The 21,283-nt window shown below is 47.6% G+C and overlaps 1 protein-coding gene across 2 annotated transcripts in view; it reads right to left on the minus strand.

The window, feature by feature from the left end:
- Window positions 1-1,864: 1,864 nt before the first annotated feature.
- LOC130121258 (TGF-beta receptor type-1) overlaps window positions 1,865-21,283 on the minus strand; it is a 20,941-nt gene continuing 1,522 nt past the window's right edge. Inside the window, exons 2-9 of one of the 2 annotated variants that reach the window (XM_056290138.1) lie at window positions 18,164-18,394; window positions 12,632-12,874; window positions 11,719-11,949; window positions 11,363-11,530; window positions 10,040-10,196; window positions 7,337-7,461; window positions 6,384-6,514; window positions 1,865-5,185 (exon numbers count right to left, since the gene is read on the minus strand). In XM_056290138.1, the coding sequence (XP_056146113.1) occupies window positions 5,060-5,185; window positions 6,384-6,514; window positions 7,337-7,461; window positions 10,040-10,196; window positions 11,363-11,530; window positions 11,719-11,949; window positions 12,632-12,874; window positions 18,164-18,394 (1,412 nt within the window). In that variant the 3' untranslated portion in view covers window positions 1,865-5,059. The remainder of the gene's footprint in view (window positions 5,186-6,383; window positions 6,515-7,336; window positions 7,462-10,039; window positions 10,197-11,362; window positions 11,531-11,718; window positions 11,950-12,631; window positions 12,875-18,163; window positions 18,395-21,283) is intronic. The other variant, XM_056290139.1, reaches the window with a different exon arrangement.

The following is a 21,283-nucleotide window of genomic DNA, read 5'->3' on the forward strand; positions in this document are numbered from 1 at the left end:
AATCCAACCGTGACAATGTGAGATATTTACTTTATTCATATAAGATCATCTGGAAAATGTAATCGGCATGCCCGGTGTGGGGGAAATGGTGGTACGAACTCATGTTTGTGGCGGCCTCCCCTGGTTTCGACTATGCAGTGTCTTTATCCATGTCTGCGTCTGCATCTGAGTTTGTGTCATCATGTGAAGAATTATGTCTGTGATCGTCGATTTCGTTGGATCGGCTGGGAGAGCTTGGTCTGCAGCATCCTGTGGACCAAGGGACCACGGCCCTGCCTGGAGCTGCGCCCGAAGAGGAAATACCGAGGGCGGTCTGAGAGGACGTGGAAGTGGGGACGCAGGGCAGGCTAAGCTAGCTACTAGCCCATGCAGACCGGCGGTTCTGATAACACCGAGGGCGGTCTGGTGGCGGCTTCGTCTGGCGCCCTGTTTTTGTCTGTGTCTGCGTTTGTGTTGTCGTGTGGAGTACGGGGGAGGTGTCTGGCTGGGAGAGCTGGTGTTGGATCGGCTGAGGGAGCTTGGTCTGCTGCGTCCGGGGTGGGCCCAGGGACCACGGCCTCCACCTGGAGCTGTGCCTTAAGAGGAAACACCGAGGGCGGTTTGACTGGACGTGGAAGCGGGGCAGGCTAGGCTAACTGCTAGCCCATGCAGACCGGCGATTCCGACAGTCATCCTGGCTGGCGTTCGTTCTCTGGAAAGTGACATTTTTGGACTGTTGCAAATTTACTAAATGGACTGTGTTGCAGAGTGTTTTCTTTCTTTTTTTTGGTTGCTTTGTTCTCTCCGTTTTGTGTATGTTTTTGGTGGTGTCGTTTTGTCTGTGAATGTTCTCATTCATCCAGGTCATGGTTCTCCAAAGGAGTTGAATCAAGTGCAACTGGACTTGGTATATATGTGGGAAGACGTTTCGCCTCTCATCCAAGAGGCTTCATCTGTTCGTGCCTTTCTGACTAGACCAAGCTAGTCTGACTGGCTGCTGATGAGACTCAAAATTTATCCTAATTCTGAGTCTCATCAGCAGCCAGTCAGACTAGCTTGGTCTAGTCAGAAAAGCATGAACTGAGGAAGTCTCTTGGATGAGAGGCGAAACGTCTTCACGGATATATACCAAGTGCAGTTGCACTTGATTCAACTCCTTTGGATGGTGTCGTTTTCTTTCGGATGTGTTTTTTGTCTTTTGTGTTGCGCTGCTGTGGGCTAGGAGAAACAGCATTTCGTCTCTTGTGTAGGAAAGTACATGAATGAGATGACAATAAATGATTTCTGATTCTGATGTTTTGTTTGCTTCTTTACTGTTAAACATTACATGGGATCAGAGGTTAAAAACTCCCTTTGGCAGCAGTACTGCACATTATTGAAAATACCGATAAGGCTGATCTGTTTTTCTCAATAAAAACTGCTCTGCTAGCTAAGCCACAAGACACCTTTCTCGGTGTCTTCATGGTGGGGAAATTTTCATCAGATGCGTGCCAGAAACCTCATGTAGCTGACACAGAGTTAGGATCTCCCTTGTCTCAGGTCCCAGCTCTGTTTAATCTGTTAAAGTGAAACGCAGCACATTCTTAAAGCTGTGACTCATCTGTAGACGAAATGATGGCTTGGTGTCACAACCTTATTTCCTCTGTCTAACGGACAGAACCACAATCTAAGCTATCTATGCAGACACAGTGAGAAGAGAGCATCAGTTAGTCATATCGGGGGAAAGCTAGATGATGGCCTTTCAATGAATCATATCAGCATATATGATGCTGGAAAATGTTGTCTTGCTTGCAGCGGTTACGGTGCACAGGTTTGCAGGACCAGCAGTGTCATTATTCACAAAGATGACGTGTCTGCAGGACATTTGGCAGCAGAAAAAAATCTCGATATGAAATAGTATGTTGATGAAAAATAGTTTATTGACTGTTATAACATATTTCTCTACAATAAATAGTGCCAATAGACAACAGAAAGTGACCTTCATTTGAGCCAACATCACAAAAAAGGAACAATAGTCACACCACACAAGAGTATGAACGCAATTAAGGTGGATTATAAAAAAGAAAATTCTAATTTAGACCCACTTCTGTCTCCCTCTCGCATCATTTCTTCTTCTGTGAAAATATTGTCACATTCCTGGGATAGGCTGATTTTATTTTGTTTGTGTCATATTCGGCATAAAAAGAGAGCCCGGTTGGAAATTGCACATGGTGGTCACTTTTCTTTGGAATCGCTGCTAAGTCTTTCATTGTCCAAACTACGTACATGTCATTACTATTCACACTCCTCTCTGTGCCGTGCATCGCCTGTCGCCGGTTTCTTCGGAGAAATGGACTTAACGGTAGATCTCACCACACAATAAAAGTTTGCCTTGGCAAAAGCTCCATCTTCAGATGAATAAAAGAAACGTGCATCTTCACCGACAAAGCTCAGTACTGCATTTTCAATATTTTTCACTTTTTTCATTTGTTAAGAGAAGCACTAATAATTTCTCTGACACAAAAACATCAGTGGAATGTGGGTATGAACTGTGCATCCTGATCCAAGCCCACGGGTAATAACGTTTATTCTGAAGTGATATTTGAGATCAGACTGTGGATCAGATTTATAATATCACACTGCTGTATGTCCGCACTTTGCCCAGAAATGGATCAAAATGCATCTCCTGTGTCTAAATTTGACAGTTTCCAAATGTATTTATTTATTTATTTTGCACTGTACATTTCACTCATTGTGGCTGTAACCAAACCACGTGGAATTCCAATGGCAATACAAAGTTTATCATTTCCACATCTGTCTTTAAAAATCCTAAAGCCATGTGAGTTAAATCACCAGGTCTGTTATTTCATGTGTCTTTGGGAGATTGGATGACAGTACCCATGCTAGCATGTTTTTTGGATTTGTTCCCCCTTTTTCTCCCCAATTGTACTTGGCCAATTACTCCACTCTTCCGAGCCGTCCCGGTCGCTGCTCCACCCCCTCTGCTGATCCGGGGAGGGCTGCAGACCACCACATGCCTCCTCCCATACCACCAGCCGCTTCTTTTCACCTGACAGTTAGGAGTTTCATCAGGGGGACGTAGTGCGTGGGAGGATCACGCTATTCCCCCCCCCCGAACAGGCTCCCCGACCAACCAGAGGAGGCGCTAGTGCAGTGACCAGGACACATACCCACATCCGGCTTACAACCTGCAGAAACAGCCAACTGTGTCTGTAGAGACGCCCGACCAAGCCGGAGGTAACATGGGGACGAACCGGCGAATCCCCGTGTTGGTAGGCAACGGAATAGACCGCTACGCTACCTGGATGTCCCTGCTAGCAAGTATAACCAGGGAACAATATTGTTTTATTGTCAACATGCCACACTGTGGAGGCTACAAGTCCATGTGTATTTATGGTCCAGTGGTTCCAACCCCTTCTTGAAAACAACATGAACAGTACACAGTGCAAGAAGACTTATGTATGTGCCGCTGACACTGATGCAGCACATCTAATGGACACAGGCTATAGAAGTGGCTTACTTGCATTAGCAAAACAACAAAAGGTAAACAGTAACTGAGAATATGTAAAACTACACACAATTTAAAAGCCATTGTGGATATGATTCCTGGATTTTTATTCTCCAGAGCACCCATTTTAGGATCACAATTATGACTGAAGTCCGGATATGTAAATACAGGACCACTTCACACGAGATGACATTAACATACATATATTGGCAAAACACACACACACACACACATGCACACACACACACACACATGCACACAAATGTGCATGTGCGCTCTTACAATGCACTGGAACAGAAATAGCCCACACCATTGCACATATGACACAGGCATGTGTCTGCACACGTGGGAGCATACAAACACAGAAGCTGGTGAAAGGGTTTAGTAGCGTCCCCTTCCCCTAAGCTTGTTATGACACGGCTTTACAGGCAATGACAATGGTATTACTGATCATACGTGCACCCACCCGGTAGTCTGTGTTCAGATTTAAGAATGCGCTCTTCCAGCCAAGTCCCTCTTTAAAGGGGTCCACAGAAATGTGCTTATGTACAGAGCCAAAACGATATAATCATGTCTTGCTGCATGTACTCGCAAGCAGCCCCTCTTGGATTTGGAGCACCGCTATTGGATTTGAGATTTGAAGCCTCTCCAGTGGTAAATGAGCAGGTCACTGGGTGTTTTGGTATTCATTTCATTTCAGAATCTGAATCAATACTCTACATCCAGTGTGAATATATGTAATATTCATGGATAAATGCAAAATGTTCGCAGTTGTGTTACTGTTTTTGCATGTCACCACTGTAGCATTTGAGTGTCAGCCAATAAATACAGTGCTTTAAATCTACATGTTCTGCAGAAAATAAGCATGCTCATAGCTGTGCTTCTCTTTAAATCTCAAAAAGTGACTACATAGGAGCAAAGCGTAATAAAAACGGTTCAGATGTATTTAACGAAGTTGTTCCTCTGGGTAAAAGGAGGCTGTATTGTAGGTAATAGCGGAATAAAGCTTCCACACAACTTCCCCATTACAATCATTATGTCCAAATTGGTGCTAACTGAGCATCGGCATAAAGTAGGTATGCCTCAGTTTAAGGATTAAAATGGACAGTTCATATGTGTGTCCCGTAAAACCAGGCAAAGCAGTTAGGGCCTTTACTCAGTGTTCATGACAGTAAGATCATTACTGAACATGCTACAACATATGGCACACAAAACATCTAAATGTGCAACTTCAAGCTTTGGGCACTTACACGTCTGAGGTAGCAAAGTAATTTGTATATACTTTTTACACATTATTCTTCTTTAGATGGCTCTTCCTGGAAAAAAAGCTCAGCCGTATTTACACAGGCGGTTGGTCCAAATATTTGAGGCAGGGCTGCCCAAGACACTTCCCACAATCCTTTGGCACCAACGTAAACCTAATCAGGCACACTGAGTATGTGCAGCGGGTCCTGTCCTGAGGGGGGCGACCTCAGGCCGATGCAAGGTTGGTTTGGTCAGAGAAACGGACCATTTCTCTGCACAAGTGCCAGCACTGACGCTGATCTAGAGAGGGAGAGGGGGTGAATCTAGCTAATCTTTGACATCTTTCATGACGGTCAGCTGGGAGATGGTCTTCTTGACCCGCAGTGCCGTGAGTCGAGCAGCAGCGTTTGCATACCAGCACTCTCTCATCAGCTTACCCATCACACGCAGGGCCTGGTGAGAGCCAACAAGGCAATAGCAGCAATTAGCCAAAAGGCCCGGAAGTCGGTTAATGAAGACAAAGACAAGGCCTTTATATGAATCTTTCACCTGCAGCCATATGATTAACTAAAGCTTTGGTTAATGTTCCAGACACGTACATGATATCTCCAGTTGACTGTAATGTGTGGTCTTGTGCAGTTCACTGGGTAGTGCACAGTACCTATAGCCAGGGTAAAGGGCTTAATTCCTACTGGGTGGTCATCCATGCTAAAATGTACTGTATGAACCCACGGTATTGTACGTTGCTTTGGATCAAATCATTCACCCAATTTTAGAATCATCTGTAATTGAGAATCCATCATTCATCCATCCATCCATTATCCAAGCCGCTTATCCTACTTAGGGTCGCGGGGATGCTGGAGCCTATCCCAGCAGTCATTGGGCAGCAGGCGGGGAGACACCCTGGACAGGCCGCCAGACCATCACAGGGCCGACCCATTCACACCTAGGGACAATTTAGTACGGCCGATTCACCTGACCTACATGTCTTCGGACTGTGGTAGGAAACCGGAGCACCCGGAGGAAACCGACACAGACACGGGGAGAACATGCAAACTCCACACAGAGGACGACCTGGGATGACCCCCAAGTTTGGATAACCCTGGGGTTCGAACCCAGGACCTTCTTGCTGTGAGGCGACCGTGCTAACCACTGCACCACCGTGCTGCCCTCATTCATTCATTCATTCATTCATTCATTCATTCATCTATCTGGATGGCCCTGTGGTCACAGAGACTGTCCCACAACCTTAGAGGTCCCAGTGGAACAGCTGATCAGCCGCCAGTGTGACCTGCCAAAGCTAAAATGCACTCTGCTCATTCATTTTAAGCCACTTTGCATCAGAGCATCAGATAAATACTGAGACTGCAGTTACTACAGAGGAAGGAAATGCATCCACTGTCTCTTAACAACCAGAACGGCACGGGTTACAGTCACTAAACATACCGCATGATTCAGCAACATGTTTATTTTAGGCCTATCATGGGAGAACTGTGGCTAACATGTGGTTTTAATGTACACAGGAGTTAAGAGTCAGACTGCCATTGTACAGTAAGAGCTTCCAAGGCTGCCTTAGATGGCATTAAAACAATAGTTGGTCTAGATAGTGGATGTAAAATGATTGGCTGGATAACCGCTCCCGCCTCCTCACCTCACAGCTCTGCCACTGGTTAGGAATGTTGGGTCGAAGTTTCTGGTCGCACACCACCTTCCTCATATCCTCGATGGACGGGTCTGAAGGCACCAGGTCGTAGTAGGGCAGCTGGAAATCTTCATTAAGTCCTATCAAAATGGCAAGCGAGAGAGATTTCAGTAACATTTTATAATAACTACACAAATGAAGCATCAGTTAAGTGTTAGTAACTACTGAATTCATCATCTGTAAAGCAAGACATGCACCAATGGTTAGTGAGCGTTAATAGATGTTTTTGAATACTTATTAATACTGCAATTCATGATTAATTCAGGTTGTTAGTGAAGTATTGTGTATGAGCTCATGTGAAGTGAGGACTATCTGTGCCTTACAAAGCATTTACACATGAGACTGAAAGGCCAGCAGCACCTTGAGACTCACAACAGTCTAAAGGATCATGAGATCCTTCAGAAAGTGTAAGTACACGATTAACACACTATTTACATGTACATTTGTGCATGAATTAATGAATTGCAGTATCAATAATAAGTATTTCTAATACATCTACTAACACTAACCATTGGTGCATGTCTTGCTTTACAAATGACGACTTCAGTGGTTACTAATACTTAACTATTGCTTCATTTGTGTAGCTATTATAAAGTGTTACTGAGATTTTGTCTGTCAACGCTGTGACTGAGAGTTGAGTTTCTTTAACAGCGCTGTGACGTAAAAGCGTGGCGGTGTGCACCGCCAGACATTAACGGTATAAACACCAGTAAGATTAGTGTGTGCAGGGGTCACCGTGACTCACCACGTGAAGTGATGATGACTGTTAAATTTGGAATCTCAGAGCCGGTACCATAATGGTGCTTTACTAATGACTTCACCATTAACTTGTTTCACAATTGTGTGCACGTGTGTGTGTGTGTGTGTGTGTGTGTGTGTGTGCATGTGTTGTGTTCAGGTACCTCTAACTGAGCATCTGCGGGCCAGTTCCCAGAACACCAGGCCCAGGGCGTAGATATCGGCCCGTTTGAATGACTCAAAGCTGCTCGTATTGATCATCTCCTCCAGGATTTCCGGAGCCATGTACCTGCAGAGGACCAAGTGTTTAACAGTAATCACTCTTCACACCTTCACCGCAGCTCTGCTTTACCTTGTTCATAGATGATGTGAACATGTTTGTGTGAAGGTTTTCAGCCCGTGACACTCAGCCACTACAAACACGTAGGACTGGAGACTAAGCTCGGCGACGCTGATGTAAATTTCAGAATCTCAGCGTCGGAGATCAGAATGTGCGATCAAATTTCACAGCCGCTGGCTTTAACTCGACCTATAGCGCTCCGGCTGAGGATGCAGGTACATGTACGTGCATCCCGGGGGGCACTCGCTGCTGATTTTCAGGTTACCTCCCTGCACAAACAAGGACGCTGTCTCCACAAATGAAGCAGACAGCCCGCGGTCCACACAGATCGCATTAAAGTTGCTGTCAACAAGCTTTGTGACTCAGACGCGTCCTAAGCTTGTATCGCTGCTCTCGAACCTCTTGTGAGCAGTGAACAATTGTTGAGATGGGTCAGCAGAGAGGGAAAACTATTGGGAAAAATAATAGATAATACATAGTCAGGGTCGTTCTTAGGAAGAGAGAGAAATCAATAACACATCTGTCCTTATTTCCTTTTAACTGCAGATGTGTCCGTAACACAAAGGTGCACAGGGCCGTTATGCCGGCGCAGTTTGGAGAGGAGGTCAGGAGACTGGGTGTACTTTCACTAAACCTACCTGTTACTGGCGTTAAGCGTTGGAACACAAACATATTGTCATTCAGTGAGCAGCTTCATCAGTGGGAATCATTGCCAGTGTTTACGGTCTCTTGTTCACACAACGTAAAACCCAAGTCTGCCTTTGGCATCGTGACAGATTTAATTACAGTCATTATTTTTCCATTTCGCCACAGCCTGAAAATATTAACCGTGAATGCAGTGGTCCAAATAAAGAGCTTCTGCCTCCTTGTTGCTGGAGAAAAACATCTTGTTCCCATCATGCCAGGGGGGTAGAAGCAAAATAATATTTTTCGTCTTTGTGTCTTTGCAGTGGGTGGTTGCATCATTCCGTCATTCACTTAATGTGGCCATCTTTAACATTCAATTTTATTTCATAATTTATTTAATTTTTCAAAAAAACAAAACAAAATTGCTCCCTTTTTCTCCCCGATTGAATTTGGCCAATTACCCCACTCTTCTGAGCCATCCCGGTCCCTGCTGCACCCCCTCTGCCGATCCGGGGAGGGCTGCAGACTACCACATGCCTCCTCCCATACATGTGGAGTGTATAGTGTAAAAGAGGTGGAGAAGAGAGTGCAGGCAGGGTAGAGTGGGTGGAGAAGAGTGTCAGGAGTGATGTGTGACAGAAGGGTACCAGCAAGAGTTAAAAGGAAGGTTTACAAGATGGTAGTGAGACCAGCTATGTTGTATGGTTTGGAGACAGTGGCACTGATGAAAAGACAGGAGGAGGAGCTGGAGGTGGCAGAGATGAAGATGATAAGATTTTCATGGGAGTGATGAAGAAGGACAGGATTAGGAACGAGTATATTAGAGGGACAGCTCAGGTTGGACGGTTTGGAGACTGAGCAAGAGAGACAAGATGGAGATGGTTTGGACATGTGTGGAGGAGAGATGCTGGGTATACTGGGAGAAGGATGCTGAATATGGAGCTGCCAGGGAAGAGGAGAAGAGGAAGGCCAAAGAGGAGGTGTAAGGTGGTGAGGGAGGACATGCAGGTGGCTGGTGTGACAGAGGAAGATGCAGAGGACAGGAAGAGATGGAAACGGATGATCTGCTGTGGCGCCCCCTAACGGGAGCAGCCGGAAGTAGTAGTAGTTCAGTAGTAGTTTCAGTTTACTGTCATGTCATATTCTTTAGCTTTTTTTTTTTAGGTTGAACTGATGCCCAAGCGTTTCATTGCCAGCAGTGCCCGCCACGCTGTATTGTTGTGCATTTGGCAAATAAAACTTGTTCTGTCGTTACAGCAAAGCAGATGCTGACAAGTTCCAGTGACACGTTCACCAGAGTTCCAGTTTTACCTCCGCGTGATAAGGATTTACGGAAGCGACCCAGCGGGGTAACGAAATAAAACTGATAACAAACGCTACATGCGAAATATGGGGCTTATCAGTCCAGCATTGCATCTTCATAAAAAAAATTTGGGGGGGGGAGGGGCAGCCAATGTACACATCCTGGCCTTTGCCCCTGACACAGTGTCGTCACTGTCAACAAACACAGCACATGCTGTTCTAAGAATAGCCGCCGCCAAGACCAACGGGGGCACGTGAAAGTAGACACCCATCTGCTGGGCTGCAGCGTCCATAAACAAACGGGGCAAAGGACACCGGGTCGCCACCGTCCGTCGCCGCTGCTCCCAGACATGTGCCGCCTCCGTGTGGCTTTTCAAGAACTTGGCTGCAAGTCCCACGTAACATCTGACTCTTTTTCAGCGCGTCAGATGTATGATTTACCTCGCTAGTACCTCTGCACTTCAGTCTATTCACTCTCTGGTTATGGGACATTGTAAGAGGTTTGAGGTTGTCTGCTGCAGAGTGTCATCATATATTTGTGCATGCACGTTCTAACAGGAAAAAAAAGGTGCTGTACTGCGCTGTGCTGTCGCTCTACCTCTTGGTTCCCACTCTGTGGTTGGATGGTATGTCGATGGTGTTGGTGCCGGAGTCGTGCTTCACAGCCAGCCCCAAGTCTGCGATCACCGCCGTGCCGTTCTTCTTCACCAGGACGTTTTTGGACTTAATGTCTCTGTGGGCAATGGCAGGCTTCCCTACAACCCAGCAAAGTCATAACTCACATCATCGATTCAAAACCTCGCTTTGGCAGTATTTTCTCCCCTCATTTTTCATGCGTCTCGTCTCATTGCGGTAATGAAATGCAACACATCACAGCTATGAGGTGCACTTTCCCTGGATTGTTGGTTCTGATGGAAACAATAATCTCAAGAGTTGATATTGGAATAGGTGTGAATATTAAATCACTGCATAAAGAAATTTTGACTGATACATGCAATGTGGCAAACCCAGGGAAATAACAATTATGGGCTCACTCCAGCAGGAGGGGCAGTTCTGTAACGTCCATCTGGGAGAGGTAATGGACTTGAGGCAGTATCCAGTACAAGTGCTGCGACCAATTAGTGCTTGTACTTGATCACACCTGAAGTACATCAGGCAGACCTTGACACTCCCAGGTTGGAGAGGAGCTTGTTGGTCAGTGTGAAGGGAGCGAGACAGCAGCTCTGACGCTCGCCAAAATGCCGCCAAGAGGACATTTAATCAAGTTAGCCGCCTGAATTGCTCTCATTTGAACTTTGCTGGACCGTGGCATATGACTGAGCGTGCTGTCACGTTGATGCTCGCCTGCTCGCGCTCCTTTTTAATTAAAGACGCTGCTCTGTTTACCCTATATATTTTCTTTCCACTTGTGAACCTTGCCTCTAATTTCCTCTGGGTTGCCATAACTTACAAAGAGCGTGCAAACCAACACCTGCTAGGATATATCCGCTCAGGGGTGTGCAACAGTGTGCCAAGGAGGGCCATGTGTGTGCAGGTTTTAATTCCTACTGGATTCCACACCTGGTGATTTTGCTAATTGGTGCAATCACCCGGTATGGAGTCGGTGTGAATGAAAACCTGCATACACATGGCCCATTGCTCCTCACCCTGTATGCACTGATTGTTAGCCGAGGGGTCGGGATAGAGACAGCGCTACCCTTTTATGCGGAGTTTTCTTCTGCAACGGTCCAAGCACACAAAATGACCAAAAACATCTGAATCCAGTAAGATGTAATACTCTCCAATTAATCTGTTGAATATGAAATTATCAACTTGTTGTCATTGAATTTTTAGCCTAGATTCCTTGTCAGGCATGTAGAGCTCAACGACACCTAACATTTCATCAGTTCGTGTCAAGATAAACCACTGACTACAGCCTTACCCTGTGTGCCAATAATTTCCATGTGCAGGTGTGCCAGACCACTGGCAACCGATAAGGCCAGGACGATCATGCCCTCCAAGGAGACCGTGTACCTGTTCAAGTAGTCGAACAGGGAGCCGTGCTCGTGGTACTCTGATACCAGCCACAGCTGAGTCCACGAGCCATTATCTGAAATACAAAGGTAGAGTTGCACGCTGAGACAATCCCCCGATAACCACAGTATGTTTAAAACACATGCATTTCTTTATCTATTACTTTGCATCCTTTCACCACTAGTGGCTGTGATTATATTACCCAGCCAAGGGTTCTAGTAGTAGTAGTAGTAGTAGTAGTCCTGCTAGTAGTAGTAGGCCTACCTTTGTTGTCAGCTGCAATGAAGCCCAAGATGTTCTCATGCCTGAGCATGATGGTCTGATAAATCTCAGCCTCACGGAACCAGGACCGCTCATCTCTTGAGGAGAAGATCTTCACAGCCACATCCTCCCCTCGCCACTTGCCCCGCCACACCTCCCCAAACCGGCCCTTCCCGATCGTCTCCTGCAGGACGATGGTGCGAGCTATGGTCCGCTGGACAAGCAGTGGTAGTCCTGCAGCAGACAAAACAGTACCGTACCGTAGCATAGGTAGGGCAGGGCGACGATTCAATACAATCTTTTATTTATTGTCCTTCAGTGGTGTTGTATCAGGATGACATTTGGATTCAGTCATTTGGATTTGCGACAGAGTAGTGCACTTCTTTTTTGTGTGGTCTAAATGAGTGATAATGAGAATCCATTACTTAAAATTTCTCACAAAACAAAGTTAGAAATATTTGAGGGAGTGTCATTTGAAAACTACTGTACTTTTGGTATATCATACGGTACCGGATAGTTCGATGTGAACTGGCGTTGGATTCTTGGATATGGCATTTTTGCACGTGTAAGCAGTTATTGCGCTGTATATCGACATCATGTGAAATTCACTGTGATCATCGTGGTATTTTCTGCGTTGCCCTGCACTAATCATAAACAAGATTGTGAATATCAGATTCTCCAACCACTGAGCTACTGTAAGATGGCGCTTTTTCTAGTGGGTCTTTTGGTTGGAAGAATGCTGCAGTGACTCCTGGGGGAGGAGACCCCGGAGCAGATTTGGTCTTGATATATAGTAATAAGCCATTTGCTTTACTGCAGAATGTGACGTTCAGTCTTGAAATGTGTGTCATGATAAAGGGAGTGGCTGATGGTCATGGCCTGGATGAAGTAGAGTGGCTAGTGAAGTGTATCGTACCTGAACCGGAGCCTGAGGTGCTCATGTCGTAGATCAGGTCTTTGAGACATTTGTCAGGCGACATGAGCATTTGGTCCTCCAGGGGATCCTCCGTGTCCTGTTTGTTGCCTCTGCTGTAGGCACAACGCTGGCCCTGGACAACAAACACCCCCACCAGGATGCCCACACACAGCAGGCAAGAGGGCACCAGGATCGCTGCAGCTAGCTCCAGCCTGCCCCAGCCGGGCTCCTCCGAAGGCCTGTCTGGTGACCACACATATACAAAGTTGTTACGGCAACGGGGAAACCACCGTGCCAAACTCCAGAAAAGTCAGCGTGAGTCATACAGCCCTGCCCTTATAAACACCATTTACAAGAAAAAGAAATAAATGAAGGGCAAGATCAGCAGAATGTCACGGCCTTGCAATGCACCATATTATCGCTGTAACTATGGTATGGTCGATGCGCCCTCTAGTGGTCGTTATGCACATTGCGCTATCCTTGCAGGTGTGATTTTCATTAGCAAGAACATAATAGCTATAATATATTGTAAGAGTGTGGTCTTCAGAAGGAGAATAGCCTGCTGTCGGTGCCCATCCACACAAACACTGCCGGGGCAGGCAGGCAGGCAGGCAGGCCGGCAGCCAGACCCCACTGGGACTAAAACAAATACCTTTTGCTGAAAGGAAAGTTCAGCAAAACCAAAACCATAGGTAGTAAATGTTCCAGGATTTAAGAAGATGAGAATTGGGGCTTTGGCAGATTTAAAGTTATGCCCGCCACTAAAAAACAAATGGGGAAATCAGTTTTTACCATAAAAAAGCCAGAGATTTTGGGCACGGCCCATTAATGTCATTATCTGCTCAGAGTTGCCATCAAAATCAATATGTTTTTTTACTGCCAATACATTTGAGCTTGTTTTTATTTTCTTCCCCCGCGGTATATTTACAAACGAGTGTACAATCCGAACGCTTTGTGATGATATGCGTATATCCTCCTTTATAGCCGCTGACACGCCGTGGCCCCGTCCCGGCCTAACGGGAGGCTGGGTAATAACTCGTGGTTTGGAAAAAGCGTGAGCTGTGACTTTTGTGCCGCTGTGTGTGGTTTTGGGCGTGGGTGGACGGAGGAGAACCGGGCATAAGCAGAAGCGCCGGGCTGCTTCTCGGGGGTTGCATGTTGCTATGCTAGCGGGACATTTCCTGGTGTGTGGACAAGATGAGACGTGGTGCCTGCATGCAGCAACCGACGCGGACCAGATCGGGCGACGTTTGACTTCAGTTAGCAGTAAGAGTCCAGTGCAGTGACCTGGTGTCATGTTTCTTTTAGGCCGTTGGTCTTTTCAAATCCCCAAGCCATGCGATGTCTTCATCAGGGAAGACCTTGCGACATCCGCAGAAGGTTAAAGCTGCACAGGGTTGTGTTAGCTCAGCCATGGCCCAGTATTTCCTAAGACATCTTTAACTTTTTACCTAAAAGCACAGTCCCACCTCGTGGCCAACTGGAATAAAAGTGAACGTGGTGCAGAACCAGAGGAATGTCTCCTCTGACCTCTGACCCACTGAGAAGACGGTCATAAACCCTGCGGTTGATTTCTGGGGATGTGTATCGTTTGGTTTCACCCTGGACAGAGCGACTCCCTCAACTGTTTAGGCAGCCAGTGTTTTGTGGCGGTGAGACTACACGGGGCATTGCCGAGGTGCCCATGAGCAAGACACCGAACCCCTAACTGCTCCCGATGAGCTGGTTGGCACCTAGCATGGCTGACACCGCCGTTGGTGTGTGTGTGTGTGTGTGTTTGTGTGTGTGTGTGAATGTGATCCAGTCACCTTTTCCTTGCAGGTGTAAAGGAAGCCACATCTCAACGTTCGTTCATCATTCGTGTCGGACACGAGTGACGTTAACGAAACACAAATGATAACGTGCTGTCTTTATTTCAGTCCCTGTTACACGATGCTGCATGACAACTTCCTGAAGCCAAACAAACCGTAATGTAGGGGGCGCGGTACTACCTGGGTAGTAATAGAAGGACAACTGGAGGCCTTGATCAGTCACTGTAGATGTGGTTAATTAGGGTTAATAAGTTGTGTGTCAGTGCTGTGATGGCCTGGCGGCCTGTCCAGGGTGTCTCCCCACCTGCCGCCCAGTGACTGCTGGGATAGGCTGCAGCATCCCCGCCACCCTGAGAGCAGGACACGCGGTTTGGATGATGGATGGATGGATGGATGATGGATGATGGATGGATGGAAAGGCGTATACAGCTTACTGCAATGTAAATAATATCTGGTGCTTTCTGTTTGCCTGGGTCCAGACCTTTGAAGCCGCCCACTCCACCAGTTTCTCGGTTGAAAAAGCGGTTATCCAATGAGTGCCGTGGGGAGGGTGGGGGTGGCGCTAACGATTAGCCAATCAGTGCCACGGCGGGACTAACGCTGTTGTCAAGCTGTTGCCAAGTGCAGCATGTGTTCTCATGATCGCCCAAGGTCAGTTTGTCTTACACGGGGATCACCGGATCGAGTCTCCATGTTACCTGTGGCTTGGTCAGGTGTCCTACAGACACAGTGGCCGTGTCTGCAGGTGGGAAGCCGGGTGTGGGTATGTGTCCTGGTCGCTGCACTAGCGCCTCCTCTGGCTGGTCGGGGCGCCTGTTTGAGGGGCAGGGGGAACTGGGGGGAATAGTGTGATCCTCCCACGTGCTACGTCCCCCTGGTGAAACTCCTCACCGTCAGGTGAAAGGAGGCGGCTGGTGACTCCACATGTATGGGAAGAGGCATGTGGTAGTCTGCAGCCCTCCTGGATCAGCAGAGGGGGTGGAGCAGAGACCGGGACGGCTCGGAAGAGCGGGGTAGTTGGCCAGGTACAGTTGAGGAGACAAGGGGGGGAAAGTAAAAAGAAAAGAAAAAGATGAGATTGTCTTTACTTCGCTCTACTCTTCCAGCCCCGGCAGAACCGGTACGTTGGCATGGTTACGCATCAGCGTCGACTTAAAAAGACGTTGGATGAAGACGGATATGTCGGTCTCGGCTGATTGGTTAGGGGAAATCGAATCCCCTCCCCCACGGAAATCAGTTAGTGGAGGCGGTCCTGGCCGAAGATGGACGGCTTGTCAAGCCGTCCAAACCGTAAGAGGTGTTCCTGCGGGGACGCTGCAGAGCAGGAAACACCACCAGCAAAACACTTGACCCCCAGCCACGGCCCCCGGGGCTTTGAACACTTGACCCCCGGCCCCCGGGGGCCGGTGCTTGGTCCTCCCCCGTCAGACAACGCCACTTGCCCACAAACCCTCTCTGAGGGGAGGGTCTTAGTGACGCTCACGCCCGGTCATCGGCAGCACCGCCAGTTTAGATCCTCTTGTATGTCTCTGCTCTCGGTCCGTGCAATCAATGTGGTAACCACGGCAACCGTTATTCTGGAGCAGATAAACCAAAGCTGGTGTGTAGGCAGCGCCTCTCCTCAAACAAAAGAAAGCAATTAAAATTGGAAAAAAGTAAAAGTAAAGCTCAATATCACCTAACAGCAGTAGAAATGTAAATAAACACACAATTGAATGAAAAAAAAGATGACGGACGAGTGGTCAGCGGGGGTAAAAGAACTACTCCGTGTGCTAACTGGAGTCCGGTGGATCTGTATAGCGATGTAGAGGCCCTAGGTCCAGATACAGCTGACTGTGTGTGTGCAGCATCTCTACTACCCCTGAGACCACATGGCGGCCCCCGGTGCAAAGAACACGGGATTATTTACAGTCTTTTCTTGATTCGAGCTGTTCTGGGAGAGAACAGATGCTGACTTGCATCCAGCTGTGATGATGTTTGGTGTAGCCAAGGCTTCGGGTCTTCTTCATGACAATATTGTCCACAAATTTAATAAATCCTGGCAAAGATTCAACTGCTGCACTAATATGTGTTGAAAATCCAAGAGAAAGGAGACATTTGACGGCGCCAGTATTTCATCATATGCATTTTACTTTAATTTGCATAGATTTCTTGGAAAACTTGACGTGCACATTGGGGGGGGGGGGCTTTTTTCAGGTTCCGGAAACCCGTCGTAACCTGAAATAGGGGTGTGCTTCACTTCTGATGATCTTTTCCGCTGTCAGAACAACCTCAGGATTTGTGCAACGCTCATCTCAGGGTCCGGCGTGCTGTCGGCCTCTTCCATGCAGTTTGAAGTCGATGAATTTTGATTGAAAATTGTCTTCTGTTCAATTACTTAAAAATCTAAGTGAAGTCAGGTGTGGGCTGACCACGTGTCAGTCTGAGTTCTGGCGTGCTGAAGTCCCAGGATGTCGGCGCTTGAACATCAGGCCCGTCCGTAACTGGGCCCGTCAGAGCCGGTATTACACGGGCGTATGGAGCTAGACAACACTTGCAGGATACGAGCGTGGTTAACATCCTTGAGTGAACTCACGCATTCATGATACCCACAGGCCCAGGAAGTATTTGCATTGCCATAAATTCACTGTAAACATGGGAAATATGGAGGAACAACGGCATCAGGTCATCAACTTAACCTCCGTCTTTGAAGGGGTGGCGTTCGCTTGACGTTTCTACAAGTTTTCTGCGTTTCTTAGCTAGCAAAGGAAAGCAAAATTAGGTAGCTTGCAGAATTGTGCTACAACATTAGCATTAGTTGTGTCCCTCTTTGACCACCGGCGTCATTGCGATTCCTATCGGTCACTACGGTTGGTGATGGTGGTCACTGGAGACTGAATTATCTGCGAATTGACCTTTAAGGACCCTTCAGCTCCAAGGCTGACCTGAAGCCGGCAGACGAGAGAAAGTCTTCTCACTCAGTGCAGGACCACAAGCATTGCGGTGGTATTTATAAACTGGAGGGTAAGCTCCCTGACCTGCAGTCTGTTACCTCTGCCAACATTATTATGTCACAGGATCTAGTAGGATCAGCATCCACCTCGTCTGGCCTAGGGTCTTGAATGAATGGGAAATCCCCCGACAGATTGGGACGCCATTTCTGTCTACTGTGTTGCAGCCTGAAAGCCCCCGAGGTATTTGAGTTCAAGTGACCCATAATGGATGTATCCATCTTTCTTCCATTTTACACGTCGTTTTCCTACCCTGCCTCGTTATGTAATCGTTCTCATGTGAAAAGTTATTTCCCACCATGCATCTCAACCCCGTTACGTCCGAGGCAAAACCAAATCCTGCTACTATTCGAGTTTAGCTTGTGTTACAGGTAGGGCTTTCAACTAGATACCCTCCTTCATTCACTCTATTGCATCTTAATCCGATTCAGTGTCGCGGGAGGCAGGAGCCAATCGAGGCAGACGGTGACGCAAAGCAGGAAAACATCCTGCCGGTGTGAGTCCGCCGACACACACTCAGGCACACATGGACACATTCACCAGAACGTGTCGTTCATCTAACCCACATGTCTTTGGACTTGGGGGAGAAAAACCCACACATACACAGGGAGAACGCACAACCCGCGCTCTCTTGAGAGTCGCACACGGCGAGGCAGCAGTACTACCCACTAAGCCCCTTTGCCCCATCTCAACTAGCCCGGTCGAATCTGCAGGGTTGCTGCAAAAGCTACCTGGATTTAGGTGTAGAGTCTCGTTGTTGCAGTAGTCCGTGAAGCAGCAGTTCCTCTTGGAGACATTGCGGGAGCTGTAGCAGAAGACCTGGCCCTTCATCTCCGAGGGCGACAGGCAGGACTTGACGGTCTCCTCCTTCCCATCAATCAGCATCACCGAGTTCCAGCAGGCGCCGTCCGCGCCAGTCTCGCAGGTGTGGTTGGTGCACAGATGACACACACACTTCAGAGCTGGAACACACCGCACAAACACACAAGCTGAGTATGCAGGACAGCTTTAAGGCCGCTCCCTGGACGGAGGTTTTGCAGTTGGAAGACGTTCCGCCGTTCATCCGGACGGAACTGAAGAAGCCGTCCGGATGAACGGCGAAACATCATCCAACTGAAAACCAAATATCCAGGGAGCGGCCTTAAGGCTCTCCTGGATACTCAACTACCTGGATGACTGAACTTAACCTACGTAGACACACAAGATGGATATTTTCTGCATCGACATGAGAACTGATCCAGAACTCCCGAGACACTGTCCTCTGACGGTCCAGCTAGCTAAGAATTCAGCCACTGATGAGCCACTGATGAGCACCGCCAGCGTTTTACAAATTGTAATCAAAAAATTTTTTTCTACCCGTTTCTCCCTAATTGTATCCAGCCAATTACCCCACTCTTCTGAGCCGTCCCGGTCTCTGCTCCACCCCCTCTGCTGACCCGGGGAGGGCTGCAGACTACCACATGCCTCCTCCCATACATGCGGAGTCACCAGCTGCTTATTTTCACCTGACAGTGCGGAGTTTCACCGGGGGGACGTAGCACATGGGAGGATCACGAGACATACCCACATCCGGGTTCCCACCTGCAGACACGGCCAACTGTGTCTGTAGGGATGCCCGAACAAGCCGGAGGCAACACGGGGATTCAAACCGGCGATCCCCGTGTTGGTAGGTAACGGAGTAGACCGCTACGCTACCCGGACGCCCGCCCCTTGTAATCAACGAGTCTCAACGTGGACAGTTGAGACTCCCTGCAGGGGAGAGGGCTCTGCTAATCTGTTGTCAATAGGCTTCTACAGCAAGTGGCCTCTTACTTTATCAAAGCGAGCGCTTCCTGTTATGTAAGAAGGTCCAGGCTCTCGAATGCCTCCAGCGAGAGGAACCAGCGTAATGCCTCTTAGTTTAACACCCAGATAATCTTGTGCTCTTCTTGGAGCTGCTGTCCTGCTTTATTTGATAAGGCCACGGGCGACTGACAAGAATGGCCGCCTCTCCTCCTCACTGGAGAAACCCGAGGAGCCACCATGTCTTAAATGTTGTGAATATTTAAACCAAACTGTGGCATAAACCAGGTTAAAATGATCAAATGAGGGGCTAGCATCTCGGGAGTGTCTCCGGAAAATAGCCTGCTGGTGATAAAATAAATGATGAACTAACTACCATTAGATTGTTGGTATGGAGGGTAACACTATTCATGAACTGATGCTGAAAATATTTTTTTAAAAATTAAGAGCTTTACTTGGAAAAAATTGATTATTTGCATACATAGTACCCCCCCTCCCGTTTTTTTCACTTTCTTTAGAATAAAAGTGCCTGTAAATCTGAAGAGCTTGGCAAATATTCTTCACTTTATATTTGCCTGGAGGAACACGGAGTCTCCGAAAATACTGAATCCAAATGCATTCAGTTCAGCTACACCCAGACTGCTTTAATACAGCTGATACAGCTGATAGGTCTATTCAACAAGACATCAGACCCCTAATTCTTGTCATCAGAGAGCGAGAGATAGCTGGTGTGAAATGAAGAAATCCGTCTCCTGTCCCTGGCTGTCCTTGGTACCTCTGATAGGATGATGAACAGACTTGACTCACTTCAAGTTGATTTCACACGCTGTATCTTAGCATGTAGCCCCCACGTGGGGGAAGAATATGTTGGCCAATGTTGCCCATGTTTTTGCTACGTGACCCCCATCACGCTACAGAGTGAATTTCACAATGTAACATGCAGATATTGCAATTTAGCCAAGGCAACGAGCAGTTGGTTCAGCTGTGATATCAACGTCCACCGTGACCTTGTGTGCTATGAACAAGGAGGACACGGTATTTTAAACAGCAGGGAGGTAAATAAGATGCCCCTTACAGCCTGTCAGGTGATGCTGAAGTGGTACACTAGTGATAGGCATGTGCCTCTATGCAAGCCGAGCCCTCCTGCTAACGCGTCCTCTTGAAGCAAACGTGGTAATGCATTCAGCCCAAGTAAAGGAATATTCAGAAGCAACTAGATGGCATTAACTCCTGTTTGGGTCATTCATCGGCTTTTGAAGCGGGTGGCCTATGCAGAAAGGTCTGCAGCGAGACCCCTTCTCAGGGAAAATGACTCCCAGAAGCACACATGGAGACGCCTACTGCGCTGTGCTGATTTGTTGTTATTGTTTAGAGTCAGTGAATGCCTGTTGGTGATGGTGAAGTGGAAAAAACAAACAACCCTTTGGCATAATCGACTACAGACAAAAGTACATTCTTGCAAGAAGTTCCAGATGGGAATAATCATCTCCTCACCACCACCACCGTCCTTCATAGTTCTGCCAAACCTGTGCTGCACATCGTACTGTACACTTACACACCACCAGTCAACACGCAGCATGTAAGATTTATTTTTATATGACCCTTAGAATAAGGAGCTTGCAGCATTTGTGGTTCCTCTGTTTGCACGTCCCTCCAAGTATCCTTTACAGTCCTCATACCTATCTGCTCGTGCAGTGGAAAGGCACTAATATAACTGTTGCCATAGCTGGAGAAATGCCTTGCTAGTGGACAGGTACACCTAGCAACCATCAGCTGACTGCTGATGGTGCAGAATAAAGCACTAACGTTACGTGTGAGCCCAGGTGTCGGTCGGTGAAGGCAGCCCCCCGGTGACCCGGGGTTGGTAAGAAGAGCAGCGCTCCCGCAGATCATTCAGCTGCAATATACATGTGCACAGATGGTGGACCGGTAAAACACCTTTGACATTAAAACCCACTATAACGAAGCGGACGGTGAACACAACAACATCCCATGACGGCGTCACAGTTCTTAAAGGCCCCTCTGGAGTCCTGAAAAGAAGGCTGCAGAGTCTTGGTTGTGTGACGGTG

Source organism: Lampris incognitus, chromosome 11, assembly GCF_029633865.1.
Source record: "Lampris incognitus isolate fLamInc1 chromosome 11, fLamInc1.hap2, whole genome shotgun sequence".
NCBI lineage: Eukaryota > Metazoa > Chordata > Actinopteri > Lampriformes > Lampridae > Lampris > Lampris incognitus.